At 39.2% G+C, this 21933-nt stretch overlaps 1 protein-coding gene and 1 long non-coding RNA gene across 3 annotated transcripts in view; both read left to right on the top strand.

The window, feature by feature from the left end:
• LOC131687829 (uridine-cytidine kinase-like 1) overlaps positions 1-21933 on the top strand; it is a 521941-nt gene that overhangs the window by 35676 nt on the left and 464332 nt on the right. The window contains exon 1 of one of the 2 annotated variants that reach the window (XM_058971919.1): positions 7685-8285. The exons of the other annotated variant lie outside the window; for it this stretch is intronic. Coding sequence (XP_058827902.1) covers positions 8272-8285 — 14 coding nt within the window. The 5' untranslated portion in view covers positions 7685-8271. Of the gene's footprint in view, positions 1-7684; positions 8286-21933 lie in introns of those variants that run through there. 2 annotated transcript variants of the gene reach the window in all.
• The window catches only part of LOC131687831 (uncharacterized), a 2395-nt gene continuing 1189 nt past the window's right edge, over positions 20728-21933 (top strand). Inside the window, exon 1 of the long non-coding RNA XR_009305217.1 lies at positions 20728-21866. This is a non-coding gene — a long non-coding RNA (uncharacterized LOC131687831). The remainder of the gene's footprint in view (positions 21867-21933) is intronic.

Raw genomic sequence — 21933 nt, 5'->3', positions numbered from 1 at the left:
TACCCGATTAATTTCCGTTATGAAAAATATAGTGCTCGATGTACACATTTGGTTCAACTCAATTTGCCTCCTATGAAGGTATCTCAATATGATCCGAATTATACAATTTCTATTTTTAATTTTTTTCGGAACCAAATTATTACCACTGCAGTTTGATTGTATTCTGTAGTTCTTAGATATAATACAATTAAAATATGCAGTGGATTCTGGAACTCTCTAAAATTTTCCATTTACATAGATTAACAAAAAAAAATTAATCATACTCGAAGAACATTAGATACAGGCACTAGACTGTTAAGTACAATAGAGTCTTTATATTTACGTAAGATTTTCAGCCAGATAAACTGATTGGGTAGCTTGATACACACAAGGAACATGATGAGTACAAGTGCAAAATGCGTGTACACTCACTTTTATATTCCGTAATCAATTTCTTCTTGTGCAAAGAAGCTACAGAGTTAAAATACGTTATTATAATTAGCAACAAGAAACATGTCATAGATGTCATAGATAGCGATAAAACACGTTTTAACTCGTAGTGTGAACGTAGTATAATGTTGTGCGTTTATAAAATTATGGCGTACCGTGATGTACCAAATCCGGTTTTTATAATTTTCGGGGAAAGGTTTCTTTCCCGGTTAAAACGGTTTTTTTCATGGGAAGTTTAGGTTTTTTGAGTTTTTGATGTTTTAATAATTGAAAATTAATGTATTTTTTTGATTTATGAGTATTATTGTCATTAAGATTGGTTTGAATCTAAAAATTTTGATAAGTCTTTCTCGATATAATCATTGTCTGATCGCTGATCCAACATTTATTTATCAATTTTGTATTTAAATAGCTTTCCAACACAAGCTGAGCTAAGTCGATTGCGTTTCTTGCTGCGAATCAACCACCGGCCGAAAGAATTCGGATTGCAATTTGTGAGAGTTCTGATTGCGACATTGTTTTCACCGAATGAAGTGTTTAGTAAATTTTGGGAAGGTATTTAGTAAATTTTGGGTGAAAAATTATCTAACTTCGATAAAAGTGAAACAACTAAAATGAGTAACAAGCACACATTACATGATTATTCTGATTTTTATTAGGGTAACTGCTATAAATATATTAAAATGTTAAAATCGGAAGCTAAAAGAAGCTCTTCCATGTAACAGTCGATTAAAAAAAACCGGTATAAAATCCGTAATTAATATATTGGGTTCTTACAAAGGAATCTTCTTCATCCGACTTTCAATCATGAATGTAACGTTATACGGATTTAGCCACAAGCCAATTTTGATGGAGGTTGCAAATTTTTTCGAGTGAGAATTTTCAAAGTGATTCTTATGCTGAAGGATCTCTGTCCGATTTTTATGCTTGATGTTTATATTCGATTTTAACATTTTAAGATAGTTGAAGTGGGTTTTACAAAGCATGTGCTATCCTTGCGACTTTAATTTTCGGTCCCTCAAATCTAAATACAAGATTCTTTAAAAAAAACGCTAAACAAACATTCTATAGTCGATCAATCGAAAAAACAGGTTTAAGCCGGGTTAAAATGATTTGGGGAAAACCCCGGTTACAACCCAAAAATTGAAACCTCAGCGATACATAATAGAATAGCGGCATAATAGGAATTGTGTTATATATCAGGCTTGTTTGTATCAAAAACCGGCCATATTTACTGCTGTATGTTGTTGTGATGAGATTTGTTACTTCTATTTCAGTTATTGGGGTGATTTTATATTACGTGGATGCCTCTTTGGCCATAACCGGTAACTCTAGTAATATGGGAGAACTCACTCTCTTAGGATATGAACCATACATTGCAAATTAAGTATCAGATTCAGAAACCGCGCGCGATCGTTCAAAAATACACGCAAATATGCGTCTAGCCACACGGTTATAAAACTGAATTTATACACGAGAAGTTACATACACGCTAGCACACGCGACAAACACGTTCACATACAAACGCTTGAGCGCATACCTACGCTTACGATCTTATAGTTAGCAGCAAGCCTCCGTGCTGATCGGTCGATTTATCTCGGACGCGTTAAACCGAAAGTTTGCTCACGAACTATACCACTCGTTTATTTGCCAATTTTTCATCGGTGCTTTAAAGCATTGCGCTTTCATCGCGACAGTACCTTTCCGCCATGCGCGAAAACACGTTTCGCGTAGACTATTCGCAGTTTCCGAAACACCTTTCCCACGATGTAATCTTAAAACTTGTCGGGAAAGAACTCGGTCTCACGCGAGATAATGTGTTACAAATTCAGCCAAGCAGAAGGCTGGGCTGTACCTTCGTGAAGGTCAACAACCTTGCCCTGGCAGAAAAGATCATCGAAGAACACGATAGTAAACACGAGTTTACAATCGACGGCAAAACACACAAGCTGCGGATTATGATGGAGGACGGGGCGGTGGAGGTGCAGATCTTTGACCTACCCGAAGACATCACCAACGAACAAATATCGGCTTTCCTAGCCGAATACGGTGAAGTACTCAACGTTCGTGACCTCCTGTGGGACAATCGCTATGGCCCTTTCGAAGGTGTGAAGACCGGCGTTCGTGTCGCTCGGATGGTGGTGAAGAAGAATATTCCTTCTCTCGTCACGATCCAGGGAGAAGACACCGCAGTCGGATACAAGGGGCAGCGGCAAACTTGCCTACACTGCCGAGAATTTGCACACATCGGCATTCCATGTGTGCAAAATAAAAAACTGCTTGTACAGAAACTTTCAGCCGACCAGTCATACGCAAACGTGGCAAAAATGCATGTACAGCAGAAAGGACCGGTAAAACCGAACAAAAACCTACCCAAGTCGGGCGAACCACTACAATCATCGGGATCAAAACCCCCGACACGAGAGCCGTTGACAGCCAGTCAAACAAAACGTCGAGAAGCCATCGAGACACGATCTACAGCCGCACAGCAGAAAAACACCGGCGGCGCCAACCACCACCAATCAGAAACCCACAGCAACTCAAGCGACCATCCAACCTCTCTCGGCCCTAGCCACAATCGCAAACGTCGTCACACAGCGCAAAAGCGATGGAAACGAGACAGACAGCTCTCAAGCTTCGGTTAGCCACCGACGCTCACGCAGACTGCCGCCGGGGAAGAAAATGCGACACGGCGAAGACGATTTCACCACCATCGAACACGGACGCGTCCAGATCTCCGACGAAGAAATGTAAACAATGGACTTCGTCAGTTGTAACATCGGAACCATCAACATCAACACAATCACCAACACTACCAAACTCAACGCCCTACGCACATTTGTTCGCTCGATGGACCTTGACATCGTGTTGCTACAGGAGGTTGAAAACGAACAACTCACCATACCCGGTTACAACGTCGTCTGCAACGTTGACCATGCGAGGAGAGGAACGGCAATTGCGCTCAAAGAACACATTAAATTCTCACACGTAGAGAAGAGCCTGGACGGAAGATTGCTTGCTTTGCGCGCAAATAACATCACACTGTGCAATTTGTATGCCCCGTCGGGATCTGCTCAACGAGCCGAACGAGAGCGCTTCTTCAACACAACGATCGCCTACTACCTTCGCCACCGAACCGCACACACCATCCTGGGAGGCGATTTCAACAGCGTGCTGCGAGCGTGCGACGCGACGGGAAATAATTCCAGCCCCGCTCTACAAGCGACCATCCAACAGCTACATCTACAAGACGTGTGGCAGCAACTCCGACCCCGAGAGATCGAATACACTTACATTACACACAACTCTTCCTCCAGACTCGATCGCATATACGTCAGCGCAGGGCTTAGAAATCAGCTGAGAACAACAGCCGCCCATGTCTGCTGTTTCTCAGACCACAAAGCAGTCACCGTGAGAATATGCCTTCCTCTCCCCGACCGAGCACATGGTCGCGGGTTTTGGTCTCTCCGTCCCCATCTCTTGAGCACCGCAAATATCGACGAGTTCCAAATTCAATGGCAATATTGGACTCGCCAGCGCCGTAACTTTCCGTCGTGGATGGATTGGTGGCTGTCGTGTGCCAAACCTAAAATAAAATCATTTTTTGATGGAAATCAAAAATCGCATTCAACATTTTCCATTGCGAGCAACAACGTATTTACGGGTTACTACGGCAGGCATACGACAGCTACCAAAACAATCGTGCAATGCTTCCCACCATCGACCGACTAAAAGCTGAAATGCTTTCACATCAGCGCCACTTCTCAGAGATGTTCGTGAGAATCAACGAAACACGCGTGGCGGGAGAACCTATCTCAACCTACCAGCTGGGGGAGCGAGAAAAACGAAGAACAATCATCGAACACCTACGGAATGAGAGAGACGAAATCATCGACAATTCAACTGCCATCCAGAACCACATGGTTCAATATTTTACTGACCTATACGCACGAGCCGATGTGGAAGAACCACAAAGCGACAGTCCCTTCCAATGCGAACGAGTCATCCCAGAGACCGATATCGAAAATGAAGCCACCATGAATGAAATCACGACTGTTGAAATTCTAACTGCCATCCGCACCAGTGCCTCCAGAAAATCGCCAGGGCCTGATGGATTGCAGAAAGAATTCTACCTGCGAACTTTTGACGTCATCCACCGTGAATTAAACTTGGTATTGAATGAGGCTATTAGATCAAACATTCCAGCCCAGTTCGTCGATGGGGTAATCGTACTGGCGAAAAAACGAGGGGCATGCGACACCGCTCGTGCGTACAGGCCAATAAGTCTGATAAATTACGACTATAAAATTCTCTCTCGGATCCTCAAACAGCGTCTTGAAAACGTTCTTCGTTCCCACAGCGTGCTGACCGACGTGCAAAAATGTTCACACCCAAACAGGAATATTTTTCAAGCCACCCTGGCCTTGAAAGATAAGATCGCTCAACTAAAAGCCAACAAGCGAGGAGGAAAATTGGTTTCATTCGACCTCGACCACGCGTTTGACCGAGTCAATCACAACTTTTTGTTTTAGACCATGCGATCGCTGGGTTTCAACGCGGCTCTGGTAGAGCTACTTTCCCGCATAGCAGCAGCATCATCATCGAGGCTGCTAATCAATGGACACCTGTCGGCACCCTTCCCCATCCAGCGATCAGTTCGGCAGGGTGATCCTCTGGCCAGCCATCTCTTTGGAATATACCTGGAACCGCTTCTACGACGCCTAAAACAGGTGTGTGGAACGGATCTAATGGTTGCATATGCAGACGACATCAGCGCCATCGTCAGTACCGCAAACCAGCTGAACGAAATGCGGGCTTTGTTCAAGCGATTCGAACGAGTCGCAGGCGCCCGCTTGAACGAATCAAAAACGACAGCAATTGATGTGGGGTTCACGGTAAATCAAATATCAGTACCGTGGCTCAGGACCGAAAACAGTATAAAAATCTTGGGTATAATTTTTACCAACTCGGTCAGGGAAATGACATCGCTAAACTGGGACATCCTCACGACGAACTTTGCTCGCCAAGTATGGATGCACTCGCTGCGCATGCTGACCCTACACCAAAAAGTCACACTACTAAATACCTTCATTTCATCGAAGATATGGTACATGGCAGCAAATTTACAACCGACAACAGCTCAAGTGGCTAAACTTACAGCTACCATGGGGTCCTACCTCTTCTGTGGCGCATGTGCGACAGTACCTATGCAGCAACTAGCACGCAGCAAAGATCACGGCGGTTTAAAACTACAACTGCCTGCGATAAAATGTAAAGCGCTGCTGATAAATCGCCACTTACAAGAGATTGAATCCCTCCCCTATTACTCTTCCTTCCTTTACCAAGCAAATCCACCGCGAGCAATTTCTCTTCCCTGCCTAAAAACTATCCTAGCAAACATCCCAACACTTCCTATCCAAATTCGCCAAAGCCCAACCACCGATCTAATTACCCGCTTCTTCATTGAGCGCACCGACAGAGCCAAAGTGGAAATTTCCAACCCGGGAGCAAACTGGAGACGCATATGGAAGAATATATCCTCCCGTGCGCTTCTTCCCGAGCAACGCAGTGTATTGTTCATGTGGGTAAACCAAAAAGTCCCACACAGACGACTACTACACACTATGAGGAGAACAGACGGTGAGAACTGCCTGTACTGTGTAGAACCAGTGGAAACCATACAGCACAAATTTTTCGAGTGCGACAGAGTACAAGAGGCTTACACACTACTACGAGAAAAAGTGCTGGTGGTGACCGGCGGACGGCGTTTACAAAACGACGAATTGATGAGACCTTCATTAGAACGATTTACGGCGACAACAAGAACAAAAGTCCTCAAACTTTTGTTTTGCTACATTTCCTTCATTCAGAACAACCTAGACGTTAGGGTGAATGCAAGTAATTTGGACTTCGAGTTCCAAATTCTTAATTAACACCAAAACAATTTATTTTGTGATAACATTTTAACTATAACAAAACCGACAAATAAACATATTTTACAAAAAAAAAATCTTACAATCGACGCATACCTACGCTTACGATCTTACAAACAGGATAACACTCCGGTGACTAAGTGAACGTTCTAGCACTTATAAATTTGCAAACGCGGTCTGAAGAATGAGCCTACATACGTTTGTGTTCGCGCGATCATGAATTGGTTATGTCCGGAAATTCTTCCTCTCGGCCCTAGCCGCCTAGGTCCATGCCCTCAGCTGGACTAATCAGAAAAACGACGCTAATATCTACTAGACAATACAATACATGACCGGGAACTCTAGTGATAGAGTTGATAGTGATAGAGAACTCACTCTCTTCTAGCATCTGAACAATAAACTGAAAATTAAGTATTACATTAACGGTCCGTGCGATCATCCAAGAACACACGCAAATATGATACCCGTTTTTAAAATCGAATTTAAGCATGCGAAGTGACACGCTAGCACACGCGGCACACAAACATCTACGCGACAAACAAACGCCCACGCAATCGAACACTATAACATCCAAACGCTCGAGCCCTTCGCGAGGGTACACAAAGATACAATCGCGATCATCCATGTACAACTACGCCCAAGATTTCATAAACACGAAAACGACCCCAATGATTTAGTAACCCCTACAGCACTTCTAATCCGATTAACGCGGTCTCAAGCGCACACAAATAAACGCTCATTCCAACGCGATCGTCAAGTTCATTCCACTGCACAACTGAACCGTACAGTCGATATCACAATCAGAATCACGGCCTGCTGCAATTGGACTGAAGCGGTGAACTGTGAACTCAGCTCTACAGCTCCAGTAGGAAAACTCTCGAAATAGAAAGAAAGATAACAAAATTTAAAATATCTATGAGAATCGTATTCTGTAATAAAATTATGTTTTTGTCTGCCTGTTAGTATGAAATTTAGGAACATATTTAAAGCAGTTGCAAGAAAAACATTTTTACCAATTACTTCTCCGCGATGCAATCACATTAAATATATTTTCATTCTCTTCAGACTTTCGTTACCAAAAAATAAAACTTTTTAAAAAATGAGTTTTTTTTGTAGTTTTAGTTTATAATAAAAAAATTTAATTTTTTGATAAATTCACAACTTTTTATACAGCATTTGTTTTTTGCGAAGAAGAGAATTTCCCTGCAATATTTTCTCGGAGTGTTTTGCATTTTTTTAAACGATGCCTGCAAAAAATTTTAGGCCCTTTGAAAGTGTTGCGCTTGAATCAAAATGCTTTGCTTTGCGTGCAAAATGCTCAGCACCCATGCTGCTAAAACGTCTAATGTTTCAACTGTATCGAAGATGGTCGTTCGCGATTTTAAAGATTTTTGGGTGAATCTTGGAGGAATTACTGTATTGTAAAATCTGTCGGGAAGTGCCAATTTGAACAACAATTGCTGTAATATTTTAATTCTTGCCGAAGTGATCGTTTAGTGTCGAGATATGTGAATATTAAAAACAAAAGTGGAACTCTGGTCAAAGAACGGACTTCGAGTCTTTCCGTATTAGTCCGAGCTTTTGGAATATTTAGTTACAGGTTTCATAGCCTAGCCTTGCGAAAGTCACCTCTATCAGATGCCATCATATCAGGCATTCAATAATGATAATTTTCGATAGATTGCGCCAGGCAAACAAAATCATTTTGCAGAACAATCTACAACATGTCGTTGATCGTGAAGCACTATAATAAAATTCAATATCCTCGTGTTTATGGATAAAATCAAGATTCAACTGCCCGATACGGCACCTCGAACTTGTGATACGGTCATTAAAAGTATCGCTGTACAGAAAAGTGGAATCGTTACAAAGGATACATGAAAAAACTAATTATGCCTAGATTATTTCAATGGTGATTACACGGTAAGATTGCGTCCTTCCTACCTGATCCGACAATACAAAACACGACAGTATTATTTTACAAATAATGCTTTGCAGTTATCAATGACAGATTCCTACCTCCATATTCTATGATCAAACGGCTCACTATCATAAAACGTAACAGCAGTCGTTAAGGAAACTCATCTCTGACAATTAATACCAATACACAGTCTTCAATTCTGTTGCCTGATCCCCAAATGGCTGCCAACTTTGTGACACTTGTTCAGGCAATAACGACAACTGCAAAACCGTAAAAACTGTGTGCAACTTCAAATCAAAAGCCAGAGTTCTCAGTTGGAACGAAGAAAGGAAGATCCAACCGTGCATGTACTGATGAGATGAATTCGAAACGCATAAGCATTTTATTTTTAATTTGTCGATTTGTATAGAACTCTATTCTTACGAACAGCTGTTTTTGTGAATTTGAAGTATAGAATACATCCTTTTTATTCCAAAATTTGAATTTGAAAAAAAATCTGTGCGCGTTTCGGGTCTTTGGTCTCTGTACTAAGATTCTAATCATAATCCCGGGATTGGATGGTCGTGGATATTTAATTTAATTCGAAACCTAATTATTTTATCCAATGTGCTGAGCAACAGTCTGTTATAATTTCGTAAGTTCATTTCGATCGGAATATCTAATTTTCTACAGAAACCCATATAATTTCAAAGAACCTTCCTGAATGGCAAGAAATTTCAGTTCGTCGTGAACTTAACATGAAGAATGTAAAAAAAAGAAGGTATTTTTTCTGGATTTTTTAAAAAACATAATGCGAAGAACGAAACGATGTCTCGGAATGGTCGAACTAGACTTAGATGGTAAACTAAATATAGTTTGGTTCCATAAATTATAACTGCAAATTAAAGAACAAATGTACATGAAGGAAACTGATCAGGACACTACAACAGGCAACTCTGGCATATAATTTTTGTGCTTCATCACTTACATTGAATCCAGAAAATATTTCGATTAGGTTTTAACATTAGGGTCATTTGCCTCTTTTTTCGTGGAAGGTATCTCTTTTGAAAAAACTGTAACCTTCTGTGCGGGATTGGGAATCGAACCAATCGATTTACCAACTACGCTATGCCAACCCCTAAAATCATTGTTAAAAATTCCATTGCCTGTAGTAAAATATAGTAAAGAAGAGAAACACTAAACAGTCTTAGAAATCAACCTCTGTGTTCAAAATTTTGAAATGAAATGTGTACGGATTTTTCTTAGCCCACAGTTGGTCAGCTTAGACATGTTTATTTACATTGCACGATTGGTCTGCTCAATAAGGTATTTTTGGCATCACACTATACGTCTCTTTCCCTATTCTCTTTGGTTTCTGCTTACGTTATATGATAGGGTGCGCTTTTCCATATTTTAAACATCTTGTGGCAATATACATGAAACTAGAGCTTCTTTATGACGACACATAGATGTCCGTACCATAAAATATCCTCATCCCAGTAAGACTAACAGCACCGGAGCGTGGGTAAAAGCGATTTGCTAACCGCCATCATAACACGACACCGCACCGGCGGTTTGTAAACAGGTTGGGAAATGGAAACTTATCGTTTCGGTTTATAGCAAGTGCGTATATTTGATAACTTCTTCCAACTGACGGCAACGTTGCTATTCGTAGAAAGGAAGCAAAGCAAAGGAAAATGTAAAAAATAGGGTCTCGCGATGATTGAATTAAATAACACTTATTTAAAGTTTACTGAAATTACAACAGAATCACAGAGAACAGACATCCATGATCGAACAAAAATATTTAAAAAACGTGTGTAAACATTTGAATTAATATACTAAAAACACTAGCGCCGCCACACCAACCTATCCCAACTATCCGTCAAATCGATTCCGGAACCGGTTCGAAATCCTGGATGGATTCTGCATGAAATCTAGCTCAAAGAAAACAACTGATTCCGACTCTATCGGTTGACGCATTTGAGCTGGAATTCATGCTGGAAGTCCGAATCGGTTCCGGACTAGTTTGACTGGGTAGAGGAATAACCGCTGTCAATTCTGTCACACTCAGCCACAAAAAATCATGACGACAGTAGCGCACCTGGTTTAGATATCCAAACTACCTTCGAAACCGTTAGAGATTTTACACAAGTTGAATGCTGAAGATGGACGTCTGTTCTCTGTGACAGAATTATTGAAATTAAAAGTTTATTGTTGTTTTAATGAAAATATATTTTCAAACCTTGATTCACACCAATTATTTTGTCGTTTGATGCAATGAACAGTATTTGTTTGAATTCAATAACACTTATTTATGATCATGCTGTATATTTACTGCGTGAAAGTAAAAATAAGTGCATCGAAGCAACTTGGATTGAACTGGTAGATATAGCATTATGTCAAGCTGTCATGATGTGTCCCAGGATCAGATTGATGGGTCAAATCAAAAAACTAAAAATCTGCATAGAATGTATGAGGAAACACTGCGAACAAATGGAACTGTGGAAAGTAAGATTCAAAAAGAAAGGCAATGCGTGAATTTTTCTTGTGCAAAAGTCTTTAATTCAGGTCCAATAGTAAGTGGAAGATAACGACCATAATGGTTTGCCACACACTCTGCAGCGCTTGGTTCAGAAAAGAATACCTAAAAAGAACTTGGACGGACACAGATCACACCTGTTACATCATCACCATCTAGTTTCACGCGGTGGTTCATCATATTTTCGGGGGATAATATGATGTTGTGGTGTATAGTGAAATGTATGAACGTGAATGCACTACCATAATAATGTGTTGACTAAAAGCCATTTTTTTCATTGTACCAAAACAGTAGTTTAACAATAATTTATACTACAGTCTAATATGACATTACAATACAAAATCAATAAATTTTAACCTTTCTCCATAAAACTTCAAAATTCACTAATTTTGTGAAAAAGGAGATGGCGGGGTTGGACGGTAGTACATTATAAAAATTGATATTTTAATACATTCAAACATTTCTTATATTGCTCATAGAAACAGTAACACGAAATGTTAATTAACTAATTTATTGTTGGACAATAAAATTGATTGTTGCAAGAAATTTTATTACAAATTTACTAGAAGAATTCCACGTCGAACAATGTAGAAATATTCTATGATTCAAGGATAATTACTTTTGTTAATTCGTTTCAATAGTTTTTGACTTACTCCGAGAATTTTATCCAAACTGTTGATACATGGATGTGGATTTGACGACCAATTTGGTAAGCAGCAAACGTCACGCTCAAAAATGTTCGAACGTTCGACTGTTTAATCTTCCTATGAATATGACCTGTGTCAGGCCATGATAAACGCCGGAGGATCCTTTGGCTCGGTCTATGCACAGACAAACAGACCTAACAGACTGATTTGAGAAGTACATCGACCATATTCAAAGGAGCACATCTGAACATTACATTACCTTATGCTACCTACTGTCGCTTCAGCTCATCGCATCGCAAAAAGCGATGCATTTAACAGGCGAAGCTCTAGTAGAATTTCAAGTGTGCGTTAAAAGTGTTTACCATATTAAACTCTGGTTAGGAATTTTGCACTACCCCGCAGGACCATTGTTTGAAAGCAAGATTCCGTGTTGTAATTTGCCATACTGATAAATTGGAACCAAATTTATAATTTTAAACAGTAAGTGATAATTTGATTCCATCTTTGGAATTACCGTATCGATGACAAAATGTTGGATTAAATTGATACACTGTATCAATTTCCCACAAATTCGTGTGTATCAATTTGCCCCAGGGTACGCACTTAATGTTTATTTCTTGAAGTAGATGTAGTTGTAGTTAGTATTTCATTTCCAGTGATACAACCGATTCTAATTGGAAATGGTTGTGTTATTGGCGCCGGAATACTACAAGTTAAGCTCAGCCGGAATGTTGGCTGGTTCTAATTTACATTCCGGCTTTAGTGACATATTTTAGTAATAATCGGTTTTATCAATGGAGCCGGAATATGGACTAAAACCAGCCAGAATTCCGGCTCATTTCCGATTGAACTTTACTGGGTGTACGAAAAGTCCGTATACCGATTACTAGAAGTCTGTTGGCCGATAGTAGCGCCGACTAGCGGCTAGTTGTTGCTTGCTGATGTCCAGAGAAACTATTGTTGGCTTAGCGCAGTTCATAGCTGTCACGAAAGAGATGGCAATACTCCTTTTGTTCACGAGCACTAGATGTGTTTGGTGAATATTGGTTTGGAACTCCCCCTCAACGTGAATTTTGATAATTGTCTTTTAAGCACAAAGCTCGGATCTATATTAGGAACGTGCCATTTGAGCCAACCACTACTGATTCCTGATTCTAGTTCTAAGTTAGACGAGATGTGATGACTATATCAACGTAATCAACCTCATGTATCAACCTCGGAAAACAACGCAGTTTACTTCAGCAAGTTAATATCATTATTGAAGCCACGCATAAAATGCTACCACTTCATTATTTTTGTTTTACTGTATACTATTCTGCCCAAGTTGTACAGTAATGTTTCCATTTCGAGTGGGTACAGTCCAGCGTACCAAGTATTCCTGAATAAGCCCACTACTCTGCGATTCAAAATCGCCTTTGAAAATTCTTAAAACGCAGATATATTTACCCAACTATACTCTGCAATATTACCACAGATGACGGACATTTGGGCTAAAAATTTATGTAAAAATCTGTCTAAACATCTATTATCTGGGGTATAGCAGGATTCTCACATAGATTAAGGCGCAAATTTTCTCTCATGCGAATATATTTTACTGTAGTGTCCGAAGGACGTATGTCAGATGGCTTTCACATAATTTAGTAAAACCCAGCTTTCTCTGGCTTTTTATTATAGTATTGTCTCCTCTTCAAAGGCTTCGAAATACAAAAAACGAAAGTCTTCGAAACCAATCGTTCGTGAAAACTGGTTCCGCAAAACAATCGTTGAATGGTCGAAAAGCTTCATTCACCGCAAGTCTGTTCGTAATATCTAGGATGAGATCTTCTTCATTGCACTCCTGATTCGGAACCGTCGTAGTATGTGCTTTAGACAATAACTGCCGGGCAAACATTAGTTCATAGAATTCTATGAATTCTCATAATTATTATTACATAGAAAATTTTAACATATTTGATCAAAAATGTCTTATTGAATTCAATTATACAATGTTTATTGCTTCAATCGGCAAAATTAATGGTACGAACATTTTTTGCATTCAAACAATAATTAACTTTTAATCTCAATAAACATTTCCAGTTCGAATAATGTTGCAATCATTTCAATAATATTATTTTTGGAAAAGAGAACGATATTTGTTACTGAAATGATTTGATTGAATTCAATAAATAAATGTATTTTCTTTCTAGCTATATTTTTTCACTGAATTAAATCCATATAATTAATTTTTTAAAAAAAAAACTTTATTGCATGATTGCAAAAAAATGTAACGTAACTATAATAACAACTACCGGTGTGAAAACAGATTATTATTTTGGCAACCTATTTACCAACGACCGGTGCGAAAACGGGTGTCTAAATATATTATTATCGTTTAGCGTAATCAAAATACACACGCATTTGCTTACGCACCGGTGCTGATAGTCTAAATAGGGATCTTTAGGGATGTGCGGGTTAAGGCATATTCTGATGCAGATTAGTACCGTGAGTTAATATCTCAGTCCTTTTCCAATTTTTAGGCCCGAAACTATTGAAAAAACATTTTTTAGTTTGTTTCCTTTTAGGACAATAATACATCCAAACCCATGCGACTTGCACGACTCTATAGGTTGCCTTATCAGATCTACCATAGTTTGCAGATGAAACTTGGAATGGCAGGCTGTTAGCGGATTGACAAAGTACCAGATCATGCTGTGTGGGGTGCTGTCCCGGTTAACAATGAGGCGAACGAGATATTTGCTGATACGTCATTTAGTCGGACAACTGTCAGTTTGTTGGTTGAATTTAATTTGGTTTTTTTTAATTTAAAAATCAGAAAATAATAATTAAGGTTTAAGAATGATATGAGTGTACTCGTAAGGACACCTGCTATCAATAAGTGTGAAAAACTGGCACAATTTTTCCAAATTAAAGATCCCTATTACATTCGGATTGAGATTTGGAATATGGGCTGATTTATGATGGAATTCCAACCGAAGACAACAACCCATCCTGAATGAATCGGTTTTCGAATCAATTGTTACATTTGCGATTAAATTCTAAAACATTTCGATTGCGATGAGCAGGGAATCTGCTGTCAAAACGAGTGAAACAGAGAGTTGTGAGAGAAAGAGTTTCAACTTTTCTTGGTGGAAACCAATGAGCAAAATGTATGGGCGCAAATTGTTTTTAAAGATTTTATATGAAAATTTTCAAGTAAGTATCTAAATAAACTTCTACAAACTGTTCCCATATTTTTTCTACATCAAATGTGTATTCATTTTACAACCACAATATTATAGTTTCTCCAAAATCCCAAGTTTTAATATCTTTCCCATACATTTAAATTCACTATAACCACCACTGAAGTAGTGCGATCTCTTAAATATTTCCATGAAAGTATTACCTAATTGAAGAATCAAAGCAAAACTAAAACGTGTTGTGAGACACCTGTCTATCAGGCCTGCAATTACAAAAAGGATGATGGGTTAATTTTTATAAAGGAAGTGAATTTCTAAACGATATTCTTATAGGTAAATACAAATTATTATGATATGGAATATAAAAGTGATGGTAAGAAATTACCTTTATTTTATTGCGCAATTTGGTAAAGTTATAGGTCATGAAGTTTTGAAGTATTGCAAATCCTACTCTGAATTATAAAAGGTTATGTTATTTTTGTCATATTGCGACCATGGACGCCCTGCATTACGTCGGAGAATCCATCCGTCCAATAAAGGAAGGATATGCGGTTTTCGCATCTCTTTTCTTATTTGCAATAATATCCGCCGAAGTAAAATGAGCTGAACATATAATTTTGGCGCTTACTGGAGAAGTGCAAGAGCTGCTTTCATTTATGAAACACTGGATAAGGAATTTTGAAAAAGATGGTAAAATTTCCGGATGCACCAAAATAGCTCAGGCACGCGTGAACAACACATTTTTTCTTTTCTGAAAAATAACCAATGTCAGCGGTTATTAAAACAAAAAATATTTAAGTCAGATTTTTGCAGTTACATCTTTGATAGATTTCTATAACTTACCTAACGTTTTTCTTGCCGTTTTGGATTCCGTGTTGAAGATATTAGAGAAGGGTTCGTAAATACCAAAAAAATTCACCGTAGTTTGACGGATGTCAAATTTCCCATCATCATTTTTTTACATACTTGCCATCTGTAAGCCAATCACGCTTTGATTCGCCTATTCTCTCTGCCTGATATTTAGTTCTAACTCCCACTTTCTGCTGAGGCATGATGGCTAATGAAATTTTGATTTCGTCCGCCATGGCTAGTAAACGGCGGGCGAACATCGTAATAGCGCAGCCCGCTTTTGGGACTTGTATTTTTTTCATCGACGGCTGACACTTAGCCGTTTTCGCGATTTTTTCGGAACTTGTGTTTTTTCGGGACATAGCTTTTTTCGATTTTTTTGTTATGGGACTTTACGGTATTTTACTGGAGATGTATAGCAGTGAATTTCGGTGGTGTTTTCTCCCGTTCTCGGAGGGCGGATTATACTGCTAGTGCAAGTGATTTACGGATCGAGCCGAATCTCCGCAATCAAAAGTGTTTTCAATAAGAAAAGTTGCTGTTGTGCAAAATAGTGATATTCGATAATAGATGTTGATGTCGTTGTCAAATTCTTCTGCATGAAAATACTTGTTTCTTCCAAAGGTGAGCGAAGTATTATATTGATCGTAAAGTAGCCAGTAGAGCCAAGATTATTCAGATGTTGATTCGGCGAAGAAATTTCATTGTGGATTGCCTGTTGGAAAAAAGCAGTCGGTAACCACTTGCTAGTTCACGGAGTGTTGCAAACTAAATTGTATCCACTGATTATTGTATTCGTTTGTCATATGCTTTGCTCTCAAATATTCACCTTGAGGATTTGTGATCTAGTACCCGGAGGGTGGACTGTTCCACCGCGCTGCTTCGTACATCAGCAACCCTCGCTGGAGGTGCTGCACGATGTATTGTGGAAATTTCTCGTTTCACGCCTTTTTGTCCGGTGAGTAATATTGCGTAGAAAGTGTTAGGTTTGTTCCAATGCCAAGAGAAACTTGAAGTACTCCGGAGGAAACAATGAGAAAATCGTTCCTGTAGTCTTCTTTCTCTTGATAATTATCTAGTTTAGAAAGTGAAAGATGTCCAATTTTAATGAGGTTTTTTGCCAGAAGAATGTATTTCAATCTAAATAAACCGAATCCGAGAGCGTAACTGTGAAATTTTCAACCGTAGTTAAATAAACTGAAGAAATAAGTTGTGCTTAATAACAGTCTTAACAATAGCAGTTCTTTAACAAGTGAGCTTACACAGTGGAGCTAGTGTGATGCGGCCTGGCCGCATACCCGAGGCGAAGGATCCGAAGCGGCGCAAAGCCGCTGAGGATCCGCCGAACGAGAAATTGATTAACCAGTTGCTGGAATTTGCAAGCAAACCTGTGATCATCTCGTTTGTCCGATTTACTTAAACATAAGGGTTATAGGTAGTTTAAAGCCGACTGAGCGGCAGCGAAGTCTGACAATACACCAGAATACGATGTGGGGTAGCCACATTAGTCAACCGAATACTGACTAATGTGGCTATGCCATATCACTTTCTGGTGTACGAGCTTTCATCTAACTATAGCCCCTATGTTTGAGTTACCTTTATTTTATTGCGCAATTTGGTAAAGTTATAGTTCATGAAGTTTTGAAGTATTGCAAATCCTACTCTGAATTATAAAAGGTTATGTTATTTTTGTCATATTGCGACCATGAACGTCCTGCATTACGTCGGAGAATCCATCCGTCCAATAAAGGAAGGATATGCGGTTTTCGCATCTCTTTTCTTACTTGCAATAATATCCGCCGAAGTAAAATGAACTGAACATATAATTTTGGCGCTTACTGGAGAAGTGCAAGAGCTGCTTTCATTTATGAAACACTGGATAAGGAATTTTGAAAAAGATGGTAAAATTTCCGGATGCACCAAAATAGCTCAGGCACGCGTGAACAACACATTTTTTCTTTTCTGAAAAATAACCAATGTCAGCGGTTATTAAAACAAAAAATATTTAAGTCAGATTTTTGCAGTTATATCTTTGATAGATTTCTATAACTTACCTATCGTTTTTCTTGCCGTTTTGGATTCCGTGTTGAAGATATTAGAGAAGGGTTCGTAAATACCAAAAAAATTCACCGTAGTTTGACGGATGTCAAATTTCCCATCATCATTTTTACATACTTGCCATCTGTAAGCCAATCACGCTTTGATTCGCCAATTCTCTCTGCCTGATATTTAGTTCTATCTCCTACTTTCTGCTGAGGCATGATGGCTAATGAAATTTTGATTTCGTCCGCCATGGCTAGTAAACGGCGGGCGAACATCGTAATAGCGCAGCCCGCTTTTGGGACTTGTATTTTTTTCATCGACGGCTGACACTGCCGTTTTCGCGATTTTTTCGGGACTTGTGTTTTTTCGGGACATAGTTTTTTTTCGATTTTTTTGTTATGGGACTTTACGGTATTTTACTGGAGATGCATAGCAGTGAATTTCGGTGGTGTTTTCTCCCGTTCTCGGAGGAGCGGATTATACTGCTAGTGCAAGTGATTTACGGATCGAGCCGAATCACCGCAATCAAAAGTGTTTTCAATAAGAAAAGTTGCTGTTGTGCAAAATAGTGATAGTCGATAATAGATGTTGATGTTGTTGTCAAATTCTTCGGCATGAAAATACTTGTTTCTTCCAAAGGTGAGCGAAGTATTATATTGATCGTAAAGTAGCCAGTAGAGCCAAGATTATTCAGATGTTGATTCGGCGAAGAAATTTCATTGTGGATTGCGTGTTGGAAAAAAGCAGTCGGTAACCACTTGCTAGTTCACGGAGTGTTGCAAACTAAATTGTATCCACTGATTATTGTATTCGTTTGTCATATGCTTTGCTCTCAAATATTCACCTTGGGGATTTGTGATCTAGTACCCGGAGGGTGGACTGTTCCACCGCGCATCAGCAACCCTCGCTGGAGGTGCTGCACGATGTATTGTGGAAATTTCTCGTTTCACGCCTTTTTGTCCGGTGAGTAATATTGCGTAGAAAGTGTTAGGTTTGTTCCAATGCCAAGAGAAACTTGAAGTACTCCGGAGGAAACAATGAGAAAATCGTTCCTGTAGTCTCTTCTTTCTCTTGATAATTATCTAGTTTAGAAAGTGAAAGATGTCCAATTTTAATGAGGTTTTTTGCCAGAAGAATGTATTTCAATCTAAATAAACCGAATCCGAGAGCGTAAACACAGGGAACAGACGTCCATCTTCAGCATTCAACTTGTGTAAAATTTTTAACGGTTTCGAAGGTAGTTGGAATATCCAAACCAGGTGCGCTACTGTCGTTATGTTTTTTTGTGGCTGAGTTCGACAGAATTGACAGCGGTTATTCCTCTACCCAGTCAAACTAATCCGGAACCGATTCGGACTTTCAGCATGAATCCCAGCTCAAATGCATCAACTGGTAGAGTCGGAATCGGTTGTTTTCTTTGAGCAAGATTCCATACTGAATCCATTCAGGATTTCGAACCGGTTCCGGAATGGATTTGACGAATAGTTGGGATAGGTTGGTGTGGCGGCGCTAGTGTTTATCGAATATTAATTCAAATGTTTACACACGTTTTTTAAATATTTTTGTTTGATCATGGATGTCTGTTCTCTGTAGCGTAAATGTGAAATTTTCAACCGTAGTTAAACAAACTGAAGAAATAAGTTGTGCTTAATAACAGTCTTAACAATAGCAGTTCTTTAACAAGTGAGCTTACACAGCGGAGCTAGTGTGATGCGGCCTGGCCGCATACCCGAGGCGAAGGATCCGAAGCGGCGCAAAGCCGCTGAGGATCCGCCGAACGAGAAATTGATTAACCAGTTGCTGGAATTTGCAAGAAAACCTGTGATCATCTCGTTTGTCCGGTTTACTTAAACATAAGGGTTATAGGTAGTTTAAAGCCGACTGAGCGGCAGCGAAGTCTGACAATACACCAGAATACGATGTGGGGTAGCCACATTAGTCAACCGAATACTGACTAATGTGGCTATGCCACATCACTTTCTGGTGTACGAGCTTTCAACTAACTACCCAGGTAACCAACAAGCATTAGTGTATGCAGTAAAGTAGCGTAAAATTTGCATTCCGGATGCTTCTTGCAGTATGCTGGCATTCGTTATGCATAACTGTTGTTAATCAGCATTTAAAAAACTGTTTAAAAACTTCTTGCCAGTAAGCAGCGTTCTGAGTGCACAACAGTAGTAAAAAAGCATTTTCATAGCACAGCAGTAATGTAGCCGTATATTTTACCAAAAGCGACTTTTAAATAGCATTTAAAACGACTTAAGTGCTTATCAAGTAGCTGTTAAGACGCATTCAGCATGCTTATTGGTTACTTGGGTATAGCCCCTATGTTTGAGTAAGTCTGTCAAACGAGAGGATCACAGGTTTGGTTGCAATTCAGCAACGGGTTAAACAATTCCTCGTCCGGCGGATTCTCAGTGGCTTTGCGCCTCTTCGGATCCTTCGCCTCGGGTATGCGACCCAGCCACATCACACTAGCTCCACTGTATAAGCTCACTTGTTTAAGCACTGTTATTGTTATGAGTGTTATTAATCACAACTTATTTTTTCAGTTTATTGAACATTGGTTAAAAATTTCACATTTCCGCTCTCGGATTCGGTTTATTCAGGCTAAAATACACCCTATTGGCAAAAAACCTCATTGAAAATGGACCTCTATCACTATAGTCACTAAACTAGACAATTACTTTTCTCTTTTTTCTTCTTCTGCTAGCAAATCGGAGTAAAAAGAAGTAAGTATGTTTTGCTTCGGAGCAACTTTCGTGTACTGCAACAAACCTAATATTTTCTTTGTCCTAGTCAAGGTGAAGGGTTTCATGTACAATTGTGAAATATTTTATCAGAATTGTCAGGAGGAAAAGCTTCCTAATATTGCATAGTACTCTCCGCTTCAAGGCAAATCAAACGATAAGAAGATTTGTCACACATGTAATGAAGTATTTGTAAGTGTTAAGTAGCATCACAGAATTAAGGAGAATCCAAACCTAATACATACTCATTGCCAGGTACTTATGCAAATGACTATCAGAACCAATCACAATAGACCTTTCTCGTCAAAAAATTTTATATGCAGAACAGCTTCCGTTTTCATCGCTGGATCAATTCTGAATAATGTCACGTTAATTTGGTGTCTCTAACTATTGAAAAAATCAAAAATTCTTCGAGCTGCCCATTTTACTCTGTATTCCCCTGTCCTATTTTACCTCGATTCTCCATACTTTTTCACCATTTGGATGAACTTCGAGTGGGGAATATGAAATAAAGTTACGGCGGGTAGCCTATAACATAGTTCCAGTAGCCTACCGCTAGCCGGCATCTGTTTTAATCTGGCTATTCGCCGTTTCGTTTACTGGGTATGAACTCCAAGAGTTCATTCCAATTTGTCAAAAACATTGTTTTGACGTAGATGAACCCCAAAACAGTGTTGCAGAATATACCGATTTATCGATATTTAAACCGATTTTTAATTTCAATACCAATAATGTTACTAAAAATACCGATTTCTTTTTTCTTACCAAAAAATCACGATTTTCATATAATAAGATATAATAAGATCAATATTATTACGTATGGGCCTTTTTAGAAAATGTCTTCACCTTTCCACATCAAATCATCCGGAAATTGATTCAGCAATCTGCCAGGTTACAAAAAAATACAAATATGTTAATACGGAATGCTCTGACGATTTTTTGAGGACACATTTTATGACCCAGGTACACCCATAAAGGTACACTGTCAGAGTGACAGCATACTTTGATGAAATTGTGCTAAAACTGGCTGCACTGATAGATTTGTTTTTGATTGTTTGACACTTCTAAATATTTTAGTTTTCTGCAGAAAAAATCTCAGAAAACTAACGACTGATTTTTGTCGACGTCGGGCACCAGTTACAGTTACAGTTTGAAATTATATCTCACCTCGGATGAACGCGCCCGTTATGTGTTACCCCGCAACAGCTGACTTAACTGATTGTTCAAATCCTCGAATTTATCCTGCTCGCTGTCGTTCATGTTTTTATTACTTTCCCCTAGTTCTACACAATCATTAGCCATTGGATCGGTTCGTGATTTTAGGGAATAGTAAACGTTATGAAAAAATCCATTGTATAATATAATTATAGTGTATAATTCATGAATCCGAAGTGGTTCAAAAGGATGTCGCTGTACAGATTCAGAGCGGCCGTTTCCAGCTCAGCAAAAGTGAAAGCCACTTGACGGTTAAATTCGTAGTGTGTCCGCTGATAGCGCTCGGGGACAGAAAAATCTCATAGGTCAGAGTCGCTTCCGACTTCGTTACCGTCAACATTAAACACAACAGCAAGATACTTGGAAAGGACTTTCTCGTTCAGTAAGTTTTTACCATAAGCTTCCCCCTGCAACATTCTTTTTCATGTCTAGATGTCCTTGTTGATTTA

The sequence above is a fragment of the Topomyia yanbarensis genome, chromosome 3, assembly GCF_030247195.1.
Source record: "Topomyia yanbarensis strain Yona2022 chromosome 3, ASM3024719v1, whole genome shotgun sequence".
Taxonomy (NCBI): Eukaryota; Metazoa; Arthropoda; class Insecta; order Diptera; family Culicidae; genus Topomyia; species Topomyia yanbarensis.
This window is presented reverse-complemented; position numbering and strand designations above follow the sequence as displayed.